The sequence below is a fragment of the Maylandia zebra genome, linkage group LG2, assembly GCF_041146795.1.
Source record: "Maylandia zebra isolate NMK-2024a linkage group LG2, Mzebra_GT3a, whole genome shotgun sequence".
NCBI lineage: Eukaryota > Metazoa > Chordata > Actinopteri > Cichliformes > Cichlidae > Maylandia > Maylandia zebra.
In genome coordinates this window covers 5,085,926-5,107,553 of record NC_135168.1, presented here as the reverse complement: position 1 = coordinate 5,107,553, position 21,628 = coordinate 5,085,926, and the positions used below count along the sequence as shown (strand labels likewise).

General features: G+C 41.0%; 1 protein-coding gene across 1 annotated transcript; it reads right to left on the bottom strand.

The window, feature by feature from the left end:
- Positions 1 to 14,055: 14,055 nt before the first annotated feature.
- LOC143420409 (protein NLRC3-like) lies at positions 14,056 to 20,936 on the bottom strand. Its single transcript, XM_076888531.1, has 5 exons — positions 20,789 to 20,936; positions 20,540 to 20,704; positions 18,234 to 18,312; positions 16,054 to 16,258; positions 14,056 to 15,902 (listed from the first exon to the last, which is right to left on the bottom strand). Exons 1-5 carry the CDS (start codon positions 20,875 to 20,877, stop codon positions 14,101 to 14,103), a joined length of 2,340 nt encoding a protein of 779 aa, XP_076744646.1. The 5' UTR covers positions 20,878 to 20,936; the 3' UTR covers positions 14,056 to 14,100.
- Positions 20,937 to 21,628: the final 692 nt, after the last annotated feature.

The window sequence follows — 21,628 nt, the reverse complement described above, 5'->3', positions numbered from 1 at the left end:
CACCGTAATTTGTGGCTCCATGTTTTTATTTGCATCACTGCGTTTGCATTGCAGCAAACATGAACATTACATATATTTCAATATAATGTAAAAGCAGTCAAAACAACTAACATCAGAAACAGCTGATGTTATTTGTTATATGTCACGGTGTCATTTCCGCTTCTTTCTCCTGTAACAACAGCCCGGCGCCGTGAGCAGTCGCCTTTTTTGCGCTCGCTATCCCTGCACTTTCTACCATCTGCAAACGCCACGGTGTTCGTGTCGTCATGAAAGACATGAACATCGAGCGTAAAAACAAAGGAGACTGCTACCGGCTTTTTATCTGCCGATCGCCGTGCTACGGTTGCAAGAAAAAGAAGCAGAAATGACGTTCTCTACGCGTTGAGACGTTCCCCGTCCGTCGGCTAAACGCTTGATTGAAACTTCAATGCGACAGTGACACCAAGTAGAATTATAAATGTCACATAGCCCCAAACATGTCTTTTTCAAAGCCTGCGGTGAAGAGAAAGGTTGGTGATGAGCACCGACAATTTCAGGAAAAGTGGGAAATGCAATATTTCTTTGTTGAGCACAGGGGCACCCCGACCTGTCTTATTTGCACAGAGAAAGTTGCGCTGCACAAGGAATACAATTTGAAACGTCATTACACAACTAGACATGCTGAGCTGGATGCAGAATACCAGGGAGACGAGAGAGCGAACCGGGTTGCCAGTCTTAAAACAGATCTACTGAGGCAGCAAGATTTCTCCAAGAAAGCAACCAAAGAGAATAATGCAGCAGTCGGAGCCACGTGGTTAGTGAGATGATTGCTAAAGCAGGGAAGCCATTCACAGAAGGTGCATTTGTCTAAAAGTGCATATTGCAGGCTGCAAATATAGTCTGTCCGGGAAAGAAAGGTCAGTTTAGCAACATCAGCCTTTCTGCCAACACCGCAGCAGATCGCATTTCTGACCTGTCAAGTGACATTTATGACCAACTGTGTGAGAAAGCCAAATGTTTCAGTGTATACTCAGTCGCTCTTGATGAGACCACAGACATCACCGACACTGCCCAGCTCCCAATGTATGTCCGTGGTGTTGATGACAGTTTTGAAGTGATGGAGGAGCTGCTCACAGTAATTCCAATGCATGGCCAGACCACCGCTCAGCAGATATTTACAAGCTGTGTGATGCCATTGAGAATGTTGGTTTGCCATGGAAGAGGTTTGTTGGAATAACAACAGATGGAGCGCCATCAATGACAGGGAGGAAACATGGACTGGTGGCACAAAACAAACTGGAAGAGGAAGGCGTGGAGGAGGCCATTGCTCTGCACTGCATCATCCATCAGCAGGTCCTTTGCAGCAAATGCCTGAAGTTTGACAATGTGATGTCTATTGTTGTGAAATGCATCAACCAAATCAGATCCAGGGGCTTAAAGCACCGAAGGTTCTGTGCTTTTTTAGAGGAAATGGAGTCAGAATATGGGGATGTGCTCGACTTCACTGAGGTACGTTGGCTCAGCAGGGGAAATGTATTAAAGAGACTTTTTGAGTTGAGAGCAGAAGTGAAGCCTTCATGGAGAAGGATGGAGTTAGTGTTCCTGTGCTAACTGATCCCAAATGGCTCATGGACTCAGCTTTTCTTGTTGATATGACACATGAGCTTAATGTACTGAACAAGACGTTACAAGGCCAGGGGCAACTTGTCAGTGCTGCCTATGACAACGTGAGAGCATTCTCCACAAAACTGGCGCTCTGGAAAGCTCAGCTCTCTCAGACAAACCTTTGCCATTTCCCAGCATGCAAGGCACTCGTGGATGCAGGCACACCATTCAGTGCTGACGAGTATGTTGATGTCATTTTGAGGCTACAGGAGGAATTTGATCACAGATTTGCTGACTTCAAGACACACAGAGCCACCTTTCACATTTTTGCGGACCCCTTCTCCTTTGATGTGCAAGATGCCCCTTCTGTGCTTCAAATGGAGCTCATTGAGCTGCAGTGCAACTCTGAACTCAAAGCAAAGTTCAGGGAGGTGAGTGGAAAAGCAGACAAGCTTGGACAATCTTTGAGAGAATTGAGCCCTAGTTTCCCTCGGCTTTCCCGAATGTTCAAGCGGACCATGTGCCTTTTTGGTAGCACATACTTGTGCCAAAAGCTCTTCTCCACTTTGAACTTCAATAAGTCCAAGTACAGGTCCAGACTTACAGATGATCATCTTCAAGACATGCTGAGGGTCGCAACTGCTTCCTCCTTTAGGCCAAATCTGGCTCGGCTATGCGAGAGGAAACGCTGCCAGGTCTCTAGCAGCAAGGAGTAGGCAAGAGAAGCCATGTTCAGAAGAACAGTTCATTTTCTCCAGTGTTCCATTCATGTTCAGAAGAAGGTTATAGAACTGTTAATACAGACATTTCAATCTAAATACAGCAGATATAGAAGACTGAAAGAAACACACAAGTTCACTGACTAAAAACATCTTATTATTATTTTATTTATGTATTACAGATTGATTTTTTTTCTTATTAATTCTTAATTTGTTTATTCATTTTTCATATTTTGTGTTAAAAAATAAAAATAAAGAGATTTGAGAAGATTGGAATTTTTTAACCATGCCTTTCTTGTGGAAAACCTAATGCGGCCCAGCCTCACCCAGACTCTGCCTGCAGCGGCCCCCAGCTAAATTGAGTTTGAGACCCCTGTCCTACACCATAAATCAGTAAGAGAGGGTACGACCTCTCTCGTGGCCCCAAGTGGTGTGTGCATGCCAGAGCACTCTGGAAGGCACACAGAGTCTTTACAGACTACTAAGGATCAAACCTCTATCATCATGCAATCGATTATACAACTCTAAGCATATATGAGTAAATATTTCTAAGCATAAATGACAATCAACAATATAAACCTTACAGCTGGTTTTAATAACAGAATTTGTTTCTCAAACGAGAAAGAGCTATCGAGAAACACTCCTAAATCTTTAGTTCTTAACTTTTCCAGTGGCCCAAGGTCAACATTATCTGCTAATGCTAAATAGGCTGCCGTTATTAACTAATGCTAATTTGACATGAATTAGCATTATGCACTAATGCTAACACTTACTTTTTTTAAAAATGTGAGTAGCTAATGCTAACACTATTTCCCTTAACTTTATAACAATGTGAACGGCTAATGCTAACACTCTTTTTCCTAGCATTATAACATCTGAGCTGCTAATGCTAAGTAGGCTGCCATTAGCACCTACGTCTAATTTAAGGCAAATACGCATTAGAACCTAATGCTCATATCGTTTTCCTTTGCTTTATAACAATGTGAGCAGCTACTGCTAAATAGCATTAGCTAATAACAGCAGTCTAATTTAATGCAAGTTAGCCTCATTTGCATTACAACGATGTGAGGAGTTAACGCTAAGTATGCTGCCATTAGTGGCTAATTCTAATTAGGGGTGAATAAATATTACCAGCTAATGCTAATATCGTATTCTCTTCCCTTTTAACAATGTGAGCAGCTAGTGCTAGGTAGGCTGATGCTAGCAGCTAATGCTAAAGCTAATTTAATGTGAATTAGCATCACATTAGTGAGGAGTTAATGCTAAGTAGACTGCCATTAGCAGGTAATCCTAATTTTAGGTGAATCCGGTTGTTCAGTCTGACATCACTAGCAGTGTCTGGGTCTAAACTCCGCTGCAGGTCCATATATCAAACGATCACTATGGCATTACTGAGAGTTGAAAAACTGTCTAAAGTCTTTCATCCTTAATAAAATGATCAGCGTTCTGCTCTACCAGGTGTAACAATTGAGTTTAACATCCAGGCATCCATGAAAACGGAATTTATGACATTTAACGGAGTTAGAAGTTAGCAGGGAGTTAGCTCGCTAGCTTCTATCTAAATACAATATAGCATGTCCTGACTGCGGGGTTTTGGAAACAAATTAAAACGTACAGCTCTGTTATCACTTCCAGCATAAATGAAGACAGAAAACTAAACAGCAGTGACGTTTGTAGGGTTACTGAAGTTGGGCTAGCTGCTATATAATGATGTGCTACGTGACCGCTAGCGACACAGCTATGTTAGCATAATATAAACAAGCTAACTTTTTTCCACTCGATAAAAGTTAACGTGAGTGTTCTCGGTGGTCAGGAACAAATGTAATCGCATGGCAGGATGCTGTAAAAGGACCAAACTTCAGCCAGGAGAACAACTGAGATAATCCATCCACAATACGAGGTCAGTCATTCATATACTGCTGCATGGGCTGGGCTGTAGTTACATCCTAAGGTTTTAAAAACTGAGCTTAAATAAATGATTAGCGGTAATAAAAGCCGAGGGAGGTCAACAGTGATCACTGACTGTTTTAGGAGCTTTTTGAGATCAAATAGAAGAAAATACATAACATTAAGCATGTTAACAACACAAAAGCCATATTAAACGCAGACTACTTTAGACCCGGAAGTAGGATTCGTCGCGTCATCACTGAACAACCGGATAGGAATTGGCAGATAATGCTAATACCATATTTTCTTGCTTTATAACAATGTGACCAGCTAATGCTATGTAGGTTGCCGTTATTAGCTAATACTAATTTGAGGTGAATTAGCATTATCCCCTTATGCTAACAATGTTTTTTCTTACTTTTTAACAATACAAGTAGCTAATGTGAACACTTTTTTTTTTTATTGAATTCTAATTTTTCCCTTGCGATGTGAAGAGTTAATGCTAAATAGGATGCCATTAGTGGCTAATTCTAATTTTAGATGAGAAAGCATTAGAAGCTAATGCTAATACCATATTTTCTTGCTTTATATCAATATTAGTAGGTAATGCTAAGTACGTAGCCATTATTAGCTAATGCTAATTTAGGTGAATTAGCATTATCCACTAATGCTAACACTGTTTTTGCCAACTCTTTTCCCTTGCATTATAACAATATGAGCAGCTAATGCTAAGAAGGCTGCCATTATTAGGTAATGCTAATTATTATGTGTGTTAGCATTATCCGCTGCTGCTAGCAATGTTTTATCTTACCTTTTAACAATATCAGCAGCTAATGCTAACACTACTTTAATTTCAGTTAAACCTACTTAGCATTAATTAACTTCATTTAGCATTAAGAAGTTTTTGCTATAGGCTACCATTAGTGGCTAATGCTAATTTTAGGTAAATAGAAATTGGCAGCTAATGCTAATACCATATTTTCTTTTTTATTTTTCTTTTTATTTTTTTTTATTAATCCTTTATTTATCCAGGTAAAAAATCTCATTGAGATTAAAAATCTCATTTCCAAGAGAGACCTGGCATCATAGCAACAAAAGTCACATACCACATAGGTATATAACATTTAAAACAAATACAATATCGCATACAAACATGTGTAAAATATACAATAACAGATCAAATACAAAAAGAGTACATTAAAAACAATCACACTGAGTAAAAGAGCTGTTCTCTCGTTCCTTTAAAACAGACTTAAACTCTCCCAAGGTAACCAATTCTGATAATTTCAGTTCCTTCTGCAGATTATTCCAGGAAGCAGGGGCAGCGTATTTAAAAGCCCTTTTCCCCCATTCTGTTCTGATTTTTGGGACAATCAATTTTATGATTTTGTTCGAACGAAGGTTGTATTGGTTGTGGTTTTTACACATATAAACACATAAATAAGATGGAACCAGCCCAAGGAGAGATTTATAGATAAAAATCAACCAATGGGAGAGTCTACGAATATGCAAAGATGGACATTTAGCAGCAGCATACAGAGAACAATGATGTACACGACTTCCATAGCCAGTAATAAAACGTAAAGCACAATGGTACACAGTATCCAACCTCTTTAGGTAGTGGGCAGGTGCATTCATAAAAAGCAGGTCACCATAATCCAATAAAGGTAAAAAGGTTGAACGAATCAAATGTTTTCTCACTTGGAGGGAGAAACAGGATTGGTTTCTAAAAAAGCCATTTGAGAATAACATAAACTTGGATTTCTCTGGATTTAACACCAACTTAAGTTGAGTTAAATGGGACTGAACGACATCAAAGGCAGACTGCAGAAATTGCAGGGTTTGTGCTACTGAAGGGGATGAACAATAAATAATTGTATCATCTGCATAAAGATGAAATGCTGCATTTGACAAATTATCACAAAGGTTGTTTATGTAAAGAGAAAATAGCAATGGTCCTAATATGGAGCCCTGCGGAACTCCTTTGGATACTGGGAGAAAAGAGGAAGAAGACCCAGCAGCACGGACACACTGTTTTCTTGCTGACAAGTAATTTGAAAACCAACTTACAGCATTTACAGATAGACCAATATTGTTTAGTCTATTTAATAAAATAGCATGGTCAACTGTATCAAAAGCCTTTGACAAGTCAAGAAAAAGAGCCGCACAGTATTTTTTGCAGTCCATTGAATCAACAATGTCATTAACCACTTTAATAGCAGCAGTTATTGTGCTGTGTTGTTTTCTGAATCCTGACTGATGTTGGGAAAGAACTGAATTTTTGTCCAAAAAATCTTTCAGTTGTTCACTAATGAACTTTTCTAGAACTTTTGCTAGAACACACAATTTAGATATGGGCCTGTAATTATTAACATCTGAAGGATCACCTCCTTTCAGCAAAGGGAGAACATAGGCAGATTTCCATATTACAGGGATCTCACTGTTCGAGAGGCTAAGATTAAAAATGTAAGTTATTGGTTCTGCTATAAAATCTGCAGCCAACTTAAGAAAATAGGGATCAAGTTGATCTGGTCCTGCTGATTTATTTAGATCCAACAGATTTAAAGCCCTGTGGACCTCAAAAACATTTAGCGGAGAAAAACTGAAGGGTTGGACCGCAGATTCAGTTTGAGCGGTTGCAGAGAGAGCCTCTTGTTGATTAAGCTGTTTTAAATCTGGATATAAAGATTCAAATAGAGATCCTGAAGAAACAAAATGCTCATTAAAGCAGTTTAGAATGTCGCATTTCTCTGTTAAAGTACAGGAGTCTTTTACAACAAAAGTTGGCATCTCATTTGTAATTATGTCCCCATAAGAAGATTTTATTATTTTCCAGAATTTTTTAGGATCGTTCAAATGTTTAGTAGTATTTGAAAGATAGAATTCTGATTTGGCCTTTTTAATTAAGGAAGTTGAACGGTTTCTAAGCTGTCTAAAAATCAGCCAATCCGCTTCGGATTTAGTTTTTCTGGCCTTAGCCCAGGCAGCATCCCTTTTTTTGAGTAGACTAGAGAGCTGAAGAGAAAACCAAGGGTTGTTTCTGCATTTTACTCTAAATTTGCGGATAGGGGCATGTTTATTTATAATTTTGATAAAAGTATCATAAAAATAATTCCATGCCAGCTCAAGATCAGTTATCAGGTAGATTCTACTCCAGTTATAGTCCCATAAATCATGAAAGAAAGCTTGCTCACAGAAATGCTTAAAATCTCGTTTAAAAGCTATCTGTGGCCTTGATTTTGGGAGCTTCGATTGCCTGACTACAGCTACCACACAGTGGTCACTGATATCATTTGCGAAAACCCCAGTGTGAGAATATTTATACGGCATATTAGTTAAAAATAAATCAATAAGTGATGACTTTTCTGGGCATTTAAGATTTGGACGAGTTGTGCTGTAAATTAGTTGTGTGAGATTATATGAATCACACATGGATTTAAAACTGTCTGAGGCAGAGGACAACCAGTCCCAGTTGAAATCTCCGGCCAGCACAATTTCATTAAAATCTAAAGTAGATAGTTTTTCACTAAGTGAAACTAAAGCCTCACTACTAGCTGAGGGGGGTCTATAACAGCCCACAATGGTAATAAAATAGCCCTTGAAAAGTTGGAGTTTGAGGGCAAGAAGTTCAAACTGCTTACAAACAGATACCGATGAATCGACAGTAACATGGAATTTGCTTTTTACATAAATTGCAACACCGCCACCCTTTCTGGGGCGGTCGCAACGGAAAAGATTATAGCCCGTTATTGCAATGTCTTTGTCAGTAATTGATTTAGTAAGCCAGGTTTCTGATAATATAAGAATATCAGTATCTAACTCTTTCATCCAAATTTTCACAAAATCAAGTTTGGGAAGAAGACTTCTGACATTTAAATGAGTGATACCAAGACCTGTTCGAGTTTTGAAATCACAAGGAGTACTTAAGCATTTGCAGTCTGGACCGGGATTAGGTTGCACATTTCCAGATAAAAGAAGCAGAAGAACAATAAAACATTTTCTTTTCACAGATTTTTCTTGTAGGATTACAGACTGATTTCTCTTAGTGCCCGATCTCTTTGGGGGGTGAGAAGATTGGGAAATAAACCAGTAATATGGAATGAATCAATAAGTTAAATCAGTTGAAATGAGATCTCTGCTGATAATCACGTTTGAGAAACTTCTAAAAGATGTAAAATCCCACCTTGTTCCCTTTGAGAGGAGTAAGAAGTATGGTGTCTCTTGCTCCACAGACTGTTCCTGCACCTCTTGCCTTATAACAATGTGACCAGCTAATGCTAAGCAGGTGCCATTATTAGCTAATACTAATTTGAGATGAATTAGCATTATCCGCTTATGCTAACAATGTTTTTTCTTACTTTTTAACAATACGCCATTAGTGGCTAATTCTAATTTTAGATGAAAAAGGATTAACAGCTAATGCTCATACTGTTTGCTTTGTAAGAATGACAGCAGCTAATGATATGAAGTCTACCGTTATTAACTAATGCTAATTTGATGAGAATTAGCATTATCCGATAATGGTAACTCTTTTCCCCTGCATTATAACAATGTCAGGAGTTAATGCTAAGTAGACTGCCATTAGGGGCTAACTCTAATTAGGGGTGAATAATTATTAGCAGCTAATACTAATACCGTTTTCTCTTTTCCCTTATAACAACTTGAGCAGCTAATGCTAATTTGATGCGAATTAGCATTATATTAGTGAGCAGTTAATGCTAAGTAGGCTGCCATTATTAACTAATACTACGTTGACGTGAATTAGCATTATGCGCTACTGCTAATACTGTTTTCTCTTACTTATTAAAAATGATAGTAGCTAATACTAATACTCTTTTCCGTTGGGTAACAACAAAGTGAGGAATTAATGCTAAGTTGGCTGCTTTTAGCGGCTTATTCTAATTAGGGGTGAATAATTATTAGCAGCAAATGCTAATACCGTTTTCTCTTTCCTTATAACAATATGAGCAGTTAATGCTAATTTGATGTAAATTAGCATTATATTAGTGAGGAGTTAATGCTAAGTAGGCTGCCATTAGCAGCTAAAGGTAATTTGAGGTGAATAAGCACTAGTAGCTAATGCCAATACCCTTTTCTCTTGTGTTATAATGATGTGAAACGTTAATATTGTTCTCAAACAACAGAATGAGAATGAAATATTGATTCTAACAGGGCCCATAAACAGCATTAGCTTAGCAGCATTAGCTTATCAGAGTCTCCATCATGGTCACACAAATCCTTAGCGGAGCAAAGTGGCCTACTTAGCAATAGCTGCTGTAGAAAGCAAAGGGAAAACAGTATTAGCATTAGCTGCTAAATGTGCACTTGAGAACAAATCTATTGTGAATTCAGCTGTGAATGTAGTGTTTCCAGTAAGCTTCCATTTCCAAATGTTAGCTGCTCCTGTCTGCCTCTTTGTCACACACACAGACTGAAATGATTCACAGCCTTGTTTCATCCTTCTGTCAGTGTCACTGACTGTCACTGTGACTGTGGACATACAGCATGGGAAACACACACATGGCTGATACTTGTATCTAAAGTTACAAAATGTTGTCTCTGTCCAAATATTACCTAACTGTAAGTCTACTTTTAATGAAACTCTCAACATGACTTATCAGTTATCATTAATGTTCCTGCAAACAGACTCCTTGAAGACCCCCTACATAAATATCCATGTACTAGACTAGCTAGACTAGTGTGTCTGTCCCTGAAAATATTCCTGCATGTGTGATTGTTCATGTCTCATCTGCAGGAAACAAACAGGAAGTGAGTGAAAGACACAGGAAATGATTCCAGCTCTTCCTCCTATATCAGACATTCTCTCCATACCTGAGAGTGTCCAGTCTCCAGCCTGGATCCTTCAGTCCAGCCGAGAGCAGCTTCATTCCTGAATCACCTGGATGATTGTAGCTCAGGTCCAGCTCTCTCAGATGGGAGGGGTTGGAGCTCAGAGCTGAGGCCAGAGAAGTACAGCCTTCCTCTGTGATCAGACAGCCTGACAGACTGCAGACACACAAAACAACAATCCATCTGTTATCCATCTCTATAGCAGCATAACTAAGTGATGGTTCAGGGTCACCTGATCCAGCTCTAACTATAAGTTTTATCAAAAAGGAAAGTTTGAAGCTGATCGTCAAAGTAGAGAGGGTGTCTGTCGCCTGAACTCAAACTGGGAGCTGCTTCCACACCCAGTCCAACATAGCCAGGCTTTCTTTGCTGCTTTGACAAAACCTCAAATCCCAGTCAGAGATGGTGAGCATCATCACAGTGATGATCATTTCTCTGTTAACCCAGGCTTTCTGCTTCAGGATCTGTGCACGCTCACAGAACAAGGAGACCTTTAAACATCATTTCACTAAATGGATGGACTGAGCTCAGCCTACAGATGAACTGGATAAATAAAGATTTGACCTCAGTGTGCTCAGTGTTCCTGTCTATTCCTAACATATTCCTAACATGATAGCTGCACTTTAGAGCTCTAAAACTGGAACTGACACATATTTAAACTCCACATGTTACTCAGTACATTCAGTTCTGACACTCGCCCACAGTCCAACAAAGGAAACATGGAGATCACATCAGTTTGTCACCAAAGTCTAATTATTCCAGAGGGCAGTGTTGATACAACTAAAGTTATTTTTAAGCAAAGTTGAGTTTTTTATTGTCGCAGTACTTCATGCCTGAAGTATCACTTAAATGCATTACACGCTGTTGATGGCAGCAAACAAACCACCCAAACAAACAGAGGTGGGAGGCTTGGGCAGACTACGTAGGATCAGCTTGTGGGAGGAGTCAGGATAAAACCAAAGAAAGACAAGCTAACAAACACCACAGTGAAGTGAGTAGCTACAAACTGCAGGCCGATTAGTGTTGTTGAAGAAGTCGGTCTGAGGAACGTTCTTAGGATCAACAAATGACGGCATGTATGAGCCTCCCTCAAGACGCACCATCACAAGAAGAACACATGAGCTGTAGAAAAAGGAGAGACTATGAAAGCCACGGCGTTACAACGTGCACCAGCTGTTGGTCTCTCTGGAGACTACTGGGCGTGGCTGGGTAACCATGGTTACTTGGGAGTTACAGTACATGATATTAATGAAGAGTGGGAGCTGCGTTCTATAGCAAACAATTTGTTATGAGGTAATCAGCTGATCTTAGTTTAACCGGAAGCCCTTCACAATAATTGCAATGCCTTTATTTTGTACAACTACCATCAGTTCGTCTGTACTGATGGTAACTTAAAGTCACACTAATGTCGTTTAGTTTCTATAGTTTATGTAGTGGAAGTATACTACAGTACCCTGATCACTGATAGGACAGATTTATGTAGATATACACCTTTGTGTTTAACATTACTGCATTATAGTACTGTGATCTTTGTCCTTATATATGGCTATATTAGCTATACTGATGTACGTACATATAACTGGATATGTAACTTATCTATTCATCTTATTTGTCATGTATTTGTATTGTGTACTTCCTTTTTGTAAGAAACCACACACATGATCACAGCCGCAAGAATCAATCAGTGAAAGAATAAAGTGTCTCAAACCAAACCTTAAGCTCTTTATTCCACATGCTGGGATCATTTGGCCTTCAGTGGTGTTCTGGCTGACACACCGGAGTGACCAGAGTGCTAAAGAGTGAATCGGACACACCAGTGTCATCTCTGATATCTCCACTACATTTAATCGTCCTTCAGCTTGTGGCTGCCGTTAGCTGGTCTGCTAGTTAGCTGATTTGCTATTTAGCCGGTGTGCTAGTTAGCTGGTGTGCTAGTTAGCCGGTTCGCTAGTCAGCTGGTGTGCTGACCACCGAACCAGTAGGTTACAAGATGAGCTTGTCTGTCTGATGAGCCAGCTCTCTCTGTCTTGGTCATTTTGTCCTTGGGCAAAACCTAACCTACCACTACAACTGTAGCTTACCTCCACCAGTGTGTGAATGTGAGAGTGAATGAATACAGGGAGTGCAGAATTATTAGGCAAATGAGTATTTTGTCCACATCATCTTTTTCATGCATGTTGTCTTACTCCAAGCTGTATAGGCTCGAAAGCCTACTACCAATTAAGCATATTAGGTGATGTGCATCTCTGTAATGAGAAGGGGTGTGGTCTAATGACATCAACACCCTATATCAGGTGTGCATAATTATTAGGTAACGTCCTTTCCTTTGGCAAAATGGGTCAAAAGAAGGACTTGACAGGCTCAGAAAAGTCAAAAACAGTGAGATATCTTGCAGAGGGATGCAGCAGTCTCAAAATTGCAAAGCTTCTGAAGTGTGATCATCGAACAATCAAGCGTTTCATTCAAAATAGTCAACAGGGTCGCAAGAAGCGTGTGGAAAAACCAAGGCACAAAATAACTGCCCATGAACTGAGAAAAGTCAAGCGTGCAGCTGCCAAGATGCCACTTGCCACCAGTTTGGCCATATTTTGGAGCTGCAACATCACTGGAGTGCCCAAGAGCACAAGGTGTGCAATACTCAGAGACATGGCCAAGGTAAGAAAGGCTGAAAGACGACCACCACTGAACAAGACACACAAGCTGAAACGTCAAGACTGGGCCAAGAAATATCTCAAGACTGGTTTTTCTAAGGTTTTATGGACTGATGAAATGAGAGTGAGTCTTGATGGGCCAGATGGATGGGCCCGTGGCTGGATTGGTAAAGGGCAGAGAGCTCCAGTCCCACTCAGACGCCAGCAAGGTGGAGGTGGAGTACTGGTTTGGGCTGGTATCATCAAAGATGAGCTTGTGGGGCCTTTTCGGGTTGAGGATGGAGTCAAGCTCAACTCCCAGTCCTACTGCCAGTTTCTGGAAGACACCTTCTTCAAGCAGTGGTACAGGAAGAAGTCTGCATCCTTCAAGAAAAACATGATTTTCATGCAGGACAATGCTCCATCACACGCGTCCAAGTACTCCACAGCGTGGCTGCAAGAAAGGGTATAAAAGAAGAAAAACTAATGACATGGCCTCCTTGTTCACCTGATCTGAACCCCATTGAGAACAATTATTTTAGAAAATTTTAGTAATTCAATAATCATGCTCATTACCTGTGTATTGTGAATAACACTTGATTTTAAACACTAGCTGTATAAAACTCTTCCTGTTAAAGGTGTGTATAAAGGAGATGAGCTGAAATGCAGACTTCATGGAGAATGTTTGCTGTCAGCATATATCAAAGACAAAGCAGAGATCCATCCAGTCTCTTCCACTAAGCCCACAGAGGGACAGACAACCACTCTCACTCACACCTGCATGAAGTTTAGATCACCAGGTAACCTAACTGCATGTCTGTGGACAGTGGGAAGAAACTGTAGAGGACCCAGAGTGAACCCACTGTAATTCTGTGATAACACTGGTTATGGAAGCCTTACAGTTACATATGGTTACTGACAAGAAACACGACCTTAGAGGCAATTTCAGTAATGAAGACCGAGTTTCTCCCTCCATACAGGATGAAAACATGACAGCACAGCAGAGATTTATATTTAAAAAGGGAGGGTGTGCACTGAACGTGAGATACAAACTTGAACTTAAATTATGAACATCAGAAAAAGATGTAGGTGAAGTCTGGCAGGTGAAGTTTGTGCTTTAGAATAAAACAACCAAACTCCTGGAGTTGGAGACAAATGAACAAGCTGAGGATAATAAACCTGTCAGAGGGGCTGAAGCATCAGAGCTCATGTTCTTATAGGCTGGGTCTGGATTGTCCTTTGATAAGAGTTACAGAACAAAGTGTGTTTTAGAAATGCTGGAGTGAAACATTAAAACTACCATATATTTACCGAGTGACTGATGATCATTTAATTCACTATTTTAAAAAAATGTTACAGTGCTCTTTGAACTCAGCATTTCTGATTTATTTCCCATGATTTTAACAATGAAGCGATGACAACATGTTTACTCACAGAGCTTTGTTGGAGGCTTTGACCACTGGCAGCATTCTCAGAAGAGCCTCCTCTGAAGCAGAGTATTTCTTGAAGTCAAACTCATCCAGATCTTCTTCTGATGACAGTAAGATGAAGGTCAGAGCTGAGCACTGAGCAGGAGACAGTTTGCCTGTGGAGAGACTTCCTGAAGTCCTGTATTGTTGGATCTCCTCCACTAGAGAACGATCATTCAGTTCATTCAGACAGTGGATCAGATTGATGCTTTTCTCTGCAGACAGATTCTCACTGAGCTTCTTCTTGATGTACTGGACTGTTTCCTGATTGGTCAGTGAGCTACTTCCTGTCTGTGTCATCAGGGCTCGTAGGAGAGTCTGATTGGTCTGCAGGGAAAGACCCAGGAGGAAGCGGAGGAACAAGTCCAGGTGTCCATTTGGACTCTGTAAGGCCTTGTTCACAGCACTCTGGTAGAAGTGTTTCTTTGCAGATTCTCCTGTTTCAGACTTCTTGGATGTTGTTTGTTGTTGTTCCAGCAGATTGAGTCCAGAGTTGCTGAAGGTCAGATGGACATGAAGAGCAGCCAGAAACTCCTGAACACTCAGATGGATGAAGCAGAACACCTTGTCCTGGTACAGTGCTCTCTCCTCTTTAAAGATCTGTGTGAACACTCCTGAGTACACTGAGGCTGCTCTGATATCGATGCCACACTCTGTCAGGTCTGATTCATAGAAGATCAGGTTTCCTTTCTGCAGCTGATCCAAAGCCAGTTTTCCCAGAGACTCCATCATCTTCCTGCTCTCAGGACTCCAGTGTGGATCTGTCTCAGCTCCTCCATCATACTTGACCTTCTTCACTTTGGCCTGAACCACCAGGAAGTGGATGTACATCTCAGTCAGGGTCTTGGGCAGCTGTCCTCCCTCTCTGGTTTCCAGCACATCCTCCAGAACTGTAGCAGTGATCCAGCAGAAGACTGGGATGTGACACATGATGTGGAGGCTTCGTGATGTCTTGATGTGGGAGATGATCCTGCTGGCCTGCTCCTCATCTCTGAATCTCTTCCTGAAGTACTCCTCCTTCTGTGGGTCAGTGAACCCTCTGACCTCTGTCACCATGCCAACACAGACAGGAGGGATCTGATTGGCTGCTGCAGGTCGTGTGGTTATCCAGAGGCGAGCAGAGGGAAGCAGTTTCCCCCTGATGAGGTTTATCAGCAGCACATCCACTGAGGTGGACTTTCTAGGGTCAGTTAGGATTGTAGTTTTGTGGAAGTCCAGAGGAAGTCGACACTCATCCAGACCATCAAAGATGAACACAACCTGGAAGTCTTCAAAGCTGCAGATTCCTGCTTCTTTGGTTTCAGTAAAGAAGTGATGAACAAGTCCCACCAAGCTGAACTTTTCCTCTTTCAGCACATTCAGCTCTCTGAAAGTGAATGGAAATATGAACTGGATGTCCTGGTTGGCTTTGTCTTCAGCCCAGTCCAGGCTGTATTTCTGTGTTAAGACAGTTTTCCCAATGCCAGCCACTCCCTTTGTCAGCACTGTTCTGATTGGTTCATCTCTTCCAGGTGAGGCTTTAAAGATGTCTTCTTGTCTGATGGTTGTTTCTGGTCTGTCTGGTTTCCTGGATGCTGTTTCAATCTGTCTGACCTCATGTTCATCATTGACCTCTGCAGTCCCTCCCTCTGTGATGTAGAGCTCTGTGTAGATCTGATTCAGGAGGGTTGGGTTTCCTGCTTTAGCGATGCCCTCAAACACACACTGGAACTTCTTCTTCAGCTTAGACTTAAGTTTACGATGACAAACAGCAGCTGGAAGTTCTGAATAATAATAATAAAAATACAACTTTAACAATCATATTTTACAAAATGCTGATGACAATTTCTGACCCACTGAGAAATGACTGAACACACTGGTGTCACAAGTCTCTCATTTATCCAGCAGCTTAAATCTTTAGATAAATCCTCTTACTGCTCTGCAGACGGTCAGCCAGCTCCTCCTGCTTCATTCTCCTCAGGAAGTCCACTGTGATCTTCACAAATGCCTCTCTGCTGTTTCTCCTCTGCTCATCATCCTCCCTCTGAAACTCCAAGCACTGGGGCTTATTTGGATTCAGAGCCTTCTGGATCTTCTTCAGCTCGTTCTTCACAAAAGTGATGATGTTGTCCTCCAGCAGCTGGAACAGAATATTTATGAATGACCCACCACTCTGAACTTTAGTCCACACAACATCCACTTCTTTACCATCAAGGGGCATATCATCCGCGAACTCTTTACCAATTATAGGTTTGACTTTATCTGATTAACTGAGACTTTGTCCACAACTCCACGATCCCAAAACGTTGATGCTGTTCATATGAATGCAGCGATTTCAGTGGGAGAAACATTTCACTGGTGTTCAGAGCTGAACTACCAACAGGTTGATGATCAAAGCCAGAAACTTGGAGATGTTTCAGGTGACTGAGTTGATCGTACAGACAACTGGTCTTAAAGGTTCACTCTGTTTACGCATACAGATCAGTATTTAAGGTTTGACTCTCATCATCCACTGGGGCACAAACTGGGCGTCATCAGGACGCTACAACACAGAACAAACACCATCCCCACAGACACAGCAGCCAGCGAAGCAGAAGAACTTCACATCAAGAAGGTCCTGAGTAAATGTGAACGCTGGTTTGAGGGCGGAGTCAAGGAGGCCATTTATGTGAAAAGGAAAGACCATCTCTGAATGGAGGAGGGGCCTAAGGGTACATTTGTCACCATCTTACATGCTGTGATTGCAGCCATTCCCCAGCTCTCTGTGAACTGGACTCATGACCATTGATCAACAACCATTGATCAATGGTCCTGACAATATGCGTACCAATGATCAATGAACTGACCTCCCAGCCCATTGTTCCTTCAGTGGGCTGGTTTCAGTCATACAAATGTCCTGTTTATAAGATTGAAACCTGCAGTCAGCTGAGACTGAAGAAGTCACCTGATGATGATGAAACGTTTCTCCCACTGAAAACATCCAGATGAACAGAATCAAGCTTTTTGGGATTTACGTACCTGGATGATTGAGCATCAAGACACAACTCTGTGACTTTTCTCAGATGAATAAATCCTCTCCTCCAGCTTTGTTTACATCTACCAGCCCTGTGGCGCTGCCCAGGGAAATAATCTATGTGAGAGGTGGAAAGTCATACAGGTGTCTGCTCCTGCCTTCAGTTATTTTATCTACTGTGTGTCAACTGGCTGAACCTCCTCCAACTGTCTACTGTCTCCCTAAACTCAACAATGACTTAGTGATCTATCCATTCTCTGACCAAAGACATCCTGCTGCAGGAGGTTAACATAGCAGCCAATGATGATCCCACTCACTGTGAACAACACATTTGGACCTGATTTGCTGCTCTGGTTTACACGTGAACTTTGACTGCTGTCACCAACTTGAGAGGCTCTACAGAAAAACTGGACTTGTCCATAAAAATCATAAACTACATTATAAGGACAGCATTGCTCAATCAACTCTAATTACTATGACCATGTTATCTCTTCTAACTAAGGTACAGACACTCAAACTTGCTGCTTTCAGTGAGAAGTCAAATGTCTGAATATGAGCTGGAAGCTGCTGAGAGTCCTCCTCCTTCCCGTGGGGTTTACTTTCTCTACTACTTTCACTATAAACACGCCCCTTTCATGCACCTGCAGAGGGCCACCAGCAGATGGAGCTGTCTTAAACAAATCCACTTGGATAGTTAGCTGTAGATGACTTTATCAGTATGATTGTAGGACTTTGAGTTATTTTTCAGATTTATTTAAACTCCTATATTGTGCACAAGTGTTGAGCGACCCATAATTTCTCTGTACTTTTCATAAGAGCAGCCAGACTTTCAGCTAGTTTTTCTTTTTTAAGAGCTCAAAGTTATTGAAGAAACAGTTATTCAGCTTCATCTCCACTGATCTCGACTACAAACTGTTTCACTTTGGTTTCTGTTTAAAGCCTCGATGTTTAAAACGTTTCCCTGTGATCACATTTGCACCATCTGATTTCAAAGTTTGTTTCTTTTGGTCATTTAGTCCACAGAGTCCTTGGTGTTCTGAAAGGGACCTATAAATAAATGCATTATTATTAATAATAAAGTAGTTGTTGTACATGTACAGACCATAAATATGGAGTCCAGCTGTGTTTGATGCTGCTGGGCAGACTGACCACTGGGAACCTCTGAGCTCTGCTGCTCCACTCTGTGGAGGAACCATGAAGGATTAGATCAACACAGGATAACGATCCAGGAGTTTCTGCTCAAATAACTTCATCTGAATCAAGCCTGTCAAGTTTTAGACTCTCAGATTCTGAAGATATATTTTCTGTTTTCTATGAACTTTCTTTCATCAGTGATGGAAGTGATGATGCTGCAGAAGCTCAGAGGAAACTTTGAGAAAACTGTGATGAACCATCAACTAATGCTCTCAGGAGGCCAAAGGTCCCTGAATGTAACTGTGCAGTAGATTCAACGAGTGTTTGAAACCTGACCACTTCCATATGTTTTCATTCTAACACAAGAAGTCCTTTTCTCATTGCTTTGATTTGAGTTTTCATTTGAGTTTTCTGAGTCTCGTATTTGGAGTCGAGTCTAATCAATGATCTGACAGAAGAACATTAAAAAGGATTTACCAGTGCTGTCAAAATTAACATGTAGGGTTAGGGTTCATCTGTTATCATGATTAACATGATAAAAACCTTTAACACGACACATCTGGAGAGCAGAACAACTCAAAATCCCTGAAATGTTTCTATCAACGCACTTCGAGCAGTTTGTCCGAGTAGAGTTACCTTTGTACACGTGCAGATGTGCAGCACATCTGTTAGTGACGGCAGCTGAACCAATCAGCTCAATATGGAAGATGACAAACACACACTGACCTCCCGATGGAAAGTTTGAGCATTAAAAAAATAACAAGACGGACCAGCCGACCAACATGAAGGATTCTGCACATCGTGACAGAAGGAATTTTCTTTTCACCGAAGCACTTCCAGCTTAAAATATCACAACAATGCAAAGCACTGATGACACAACTGCCAAGTGGACAAACTGCAGACCTGTTAGTGTTGTTAATAACATAGTTTTGGTTCCTCGTGTCAAAGACTTGAAGAAGAGTGACAGAGAGTGTTAGACTGCTGCAGGATCAGTGCCACCTCCACAGACCTGTGAAGAAAATGATTGTTTGACAGATGGGCTCAGATTCAGGATCAGCTGAGGAGTTTGTGGCTGACAGAATCCTGCAGGTACAGAGCAGAGCCCATCATTAGCATGCAGGACTGTCCCTGGGGGGGTCGGCTCATTCAGGAGGTTAATCAATGTTTACATGTTCAATAAACATGTTAAGTGTGTAAATTTGCCCTTTTCTCTCGAGTCTGTTTGCTCATGAAATGAACTTTGATTCGTTTACATTAAAAATGATGTTTAATGGTGATTAATCCAAATGAATCCACAGTAACCCTGTGATGAGTCTGATTAAACATTTTCATTAACAGCAGTAATATAGATTATATATTATTATATATTAGTGCACACTTAGCTTTTAGTATATATGTTTGTTACAAAGTTGTATTTACAGCAGAGAAGCTGAGTTAAAGACTGAAAACTATTCAAAGTCTCTTTGAATTGAAGCGTTTAACATTCTTTGTGTTTATTCTGCATTGACTTCATTATATGGTGTAAACGTCTGTTACAGGCTTAAATATAAAGTTGGAAAATGTAACTGCAGCTATTGATCAAGTAATTGTGATTAATCAGGATTAATGACAGAAGATTGTGTCATTAATTAGTCATGTTTTAATCTACTGACAGCACTAGTGTTCACTCTGGTGCCTCCAACTGTTTTACGCCCTTTCAACACCTTCGTGGTCAAAAGTGTACACGCACAAAATCTACAATAAAACCCTCACGCAGCAATAGGACAGACACACAATCCATTTATCTCTGTGTCTCAAACACACACACGTGTATTCAAAGCCTCGATTTGTTCATATTTCATCTGTTGTGTTTTTATCTTCAGCGTTTTCAGTGTTGCTGCATTTACACCAAAAATGTTTCCATTGATGAATCAGATTGATTTGAATGTGTTTCATCCATACAAATCCCTCCCTGGTGGTCACATGACTCTATAACATAACAGGAGTCATGTGACAAGAGTTTCATGCTGTAAAATGTCAAAATGGTTGAATGTGGTGGAGTAAAAATGTGAGATGTCAGCTACTTTTCAATATGAAATGTTTGCAGGGCCTGACAGGAAGTGGACGGACGCTCTGATCACTTCCTGTTTGCTGAAGTGGGTTTTCAGTTGTTTAGAAACCAAAGGCTTGTTTTAAAAGACAGTTTAAATGGGACTGAGGGAACGACGTGTTTGTAGTTTATATCCAACAACATCAAGCAGTTTAATCAAAGAGTTCCTGTTACTAACAGCTCACCTCTCTGCAGCAGACACAGGCTGGGATTTAAAATCAATGTAGCGATCTTTAGACCAGTCACTCTGTAAGGACACAGAGCTGGGTCGAGGTCCAGGCTGGACTTTAAAATTAATGGGAGGAGATGTAGACTTGTCACGCTTTCTGGGTGGAGGTCCAGGCTGGTTCCTGTGAATAATGATGCAGCAGTGATGTGAGTGCTGAGCTGTGACATGGAGAAGAGTCATGGACAGTTAGAGATGGTCATCTCACCTCTGAGCTTTGGTCTGGCTCTCATGTTCCCCACACAGAGTGCTTTTAGAGGGAGGGGCTCCCTCCTCTCTGTCCTCACACTGATCCATGCTGCTCAATTCAGCTCACACACACTTTCTACCTGCAGAGGAAACACAAATCATTCATGTGCACATCAGCTGAAATCCTCCTTTCATCATGTGTGCTGTCCAAATATCAGCTGCTTCTTTCCTGCTTCATCTCAGTGTCAGCTGGATGCAGTCAGACAGCAGTGTGAGGCAGAGGAAGCTGCCATCAGCTGCTCTGCTATCAGTCCACTAGATGGAGCCTGAAGCACACACGATGCATTCACTGACACACACTGATTCACTGTGACTGGAAGCTTCAGTCAGTCCAACACGTGTGAACAACATTTTAAACATTTCAGCTGATCCAGGATTCAAAGAGGATCAGCAGAGTTAAAGCTTCACACTAATTCTTCCTGCTGAGTTTGCAGAGAACTGCACACACACTGATTCACTGCTAATGAGAAGCTTCTTCCATCCAGTAATTCATCATCCATCAGCTCTGCTGCTGCTCTCAGTCCTGGACTCTGATCACACACTAAAAGCAGCTTTTTAACTCGTGTCTGTAAGAACTCTTAGTGTTAGCTTAGCGTTAGCTTAGTGTTAACATGCTGTGTGCTAGCTCAGCGTCAGAGCTCTGCAGGTGTCTCGTGTGTAAATATTAATCACAGTGACAGTAAAGGAGGTAAAGGGCTGTGACGTCATCACGTACGCTGCGTCCTCTGTGGGCTCTGAGTGAACTCAAAGTACAAACTACAAGTACACAAACACGAACGTAGCTCAGAGTGGCGGACAC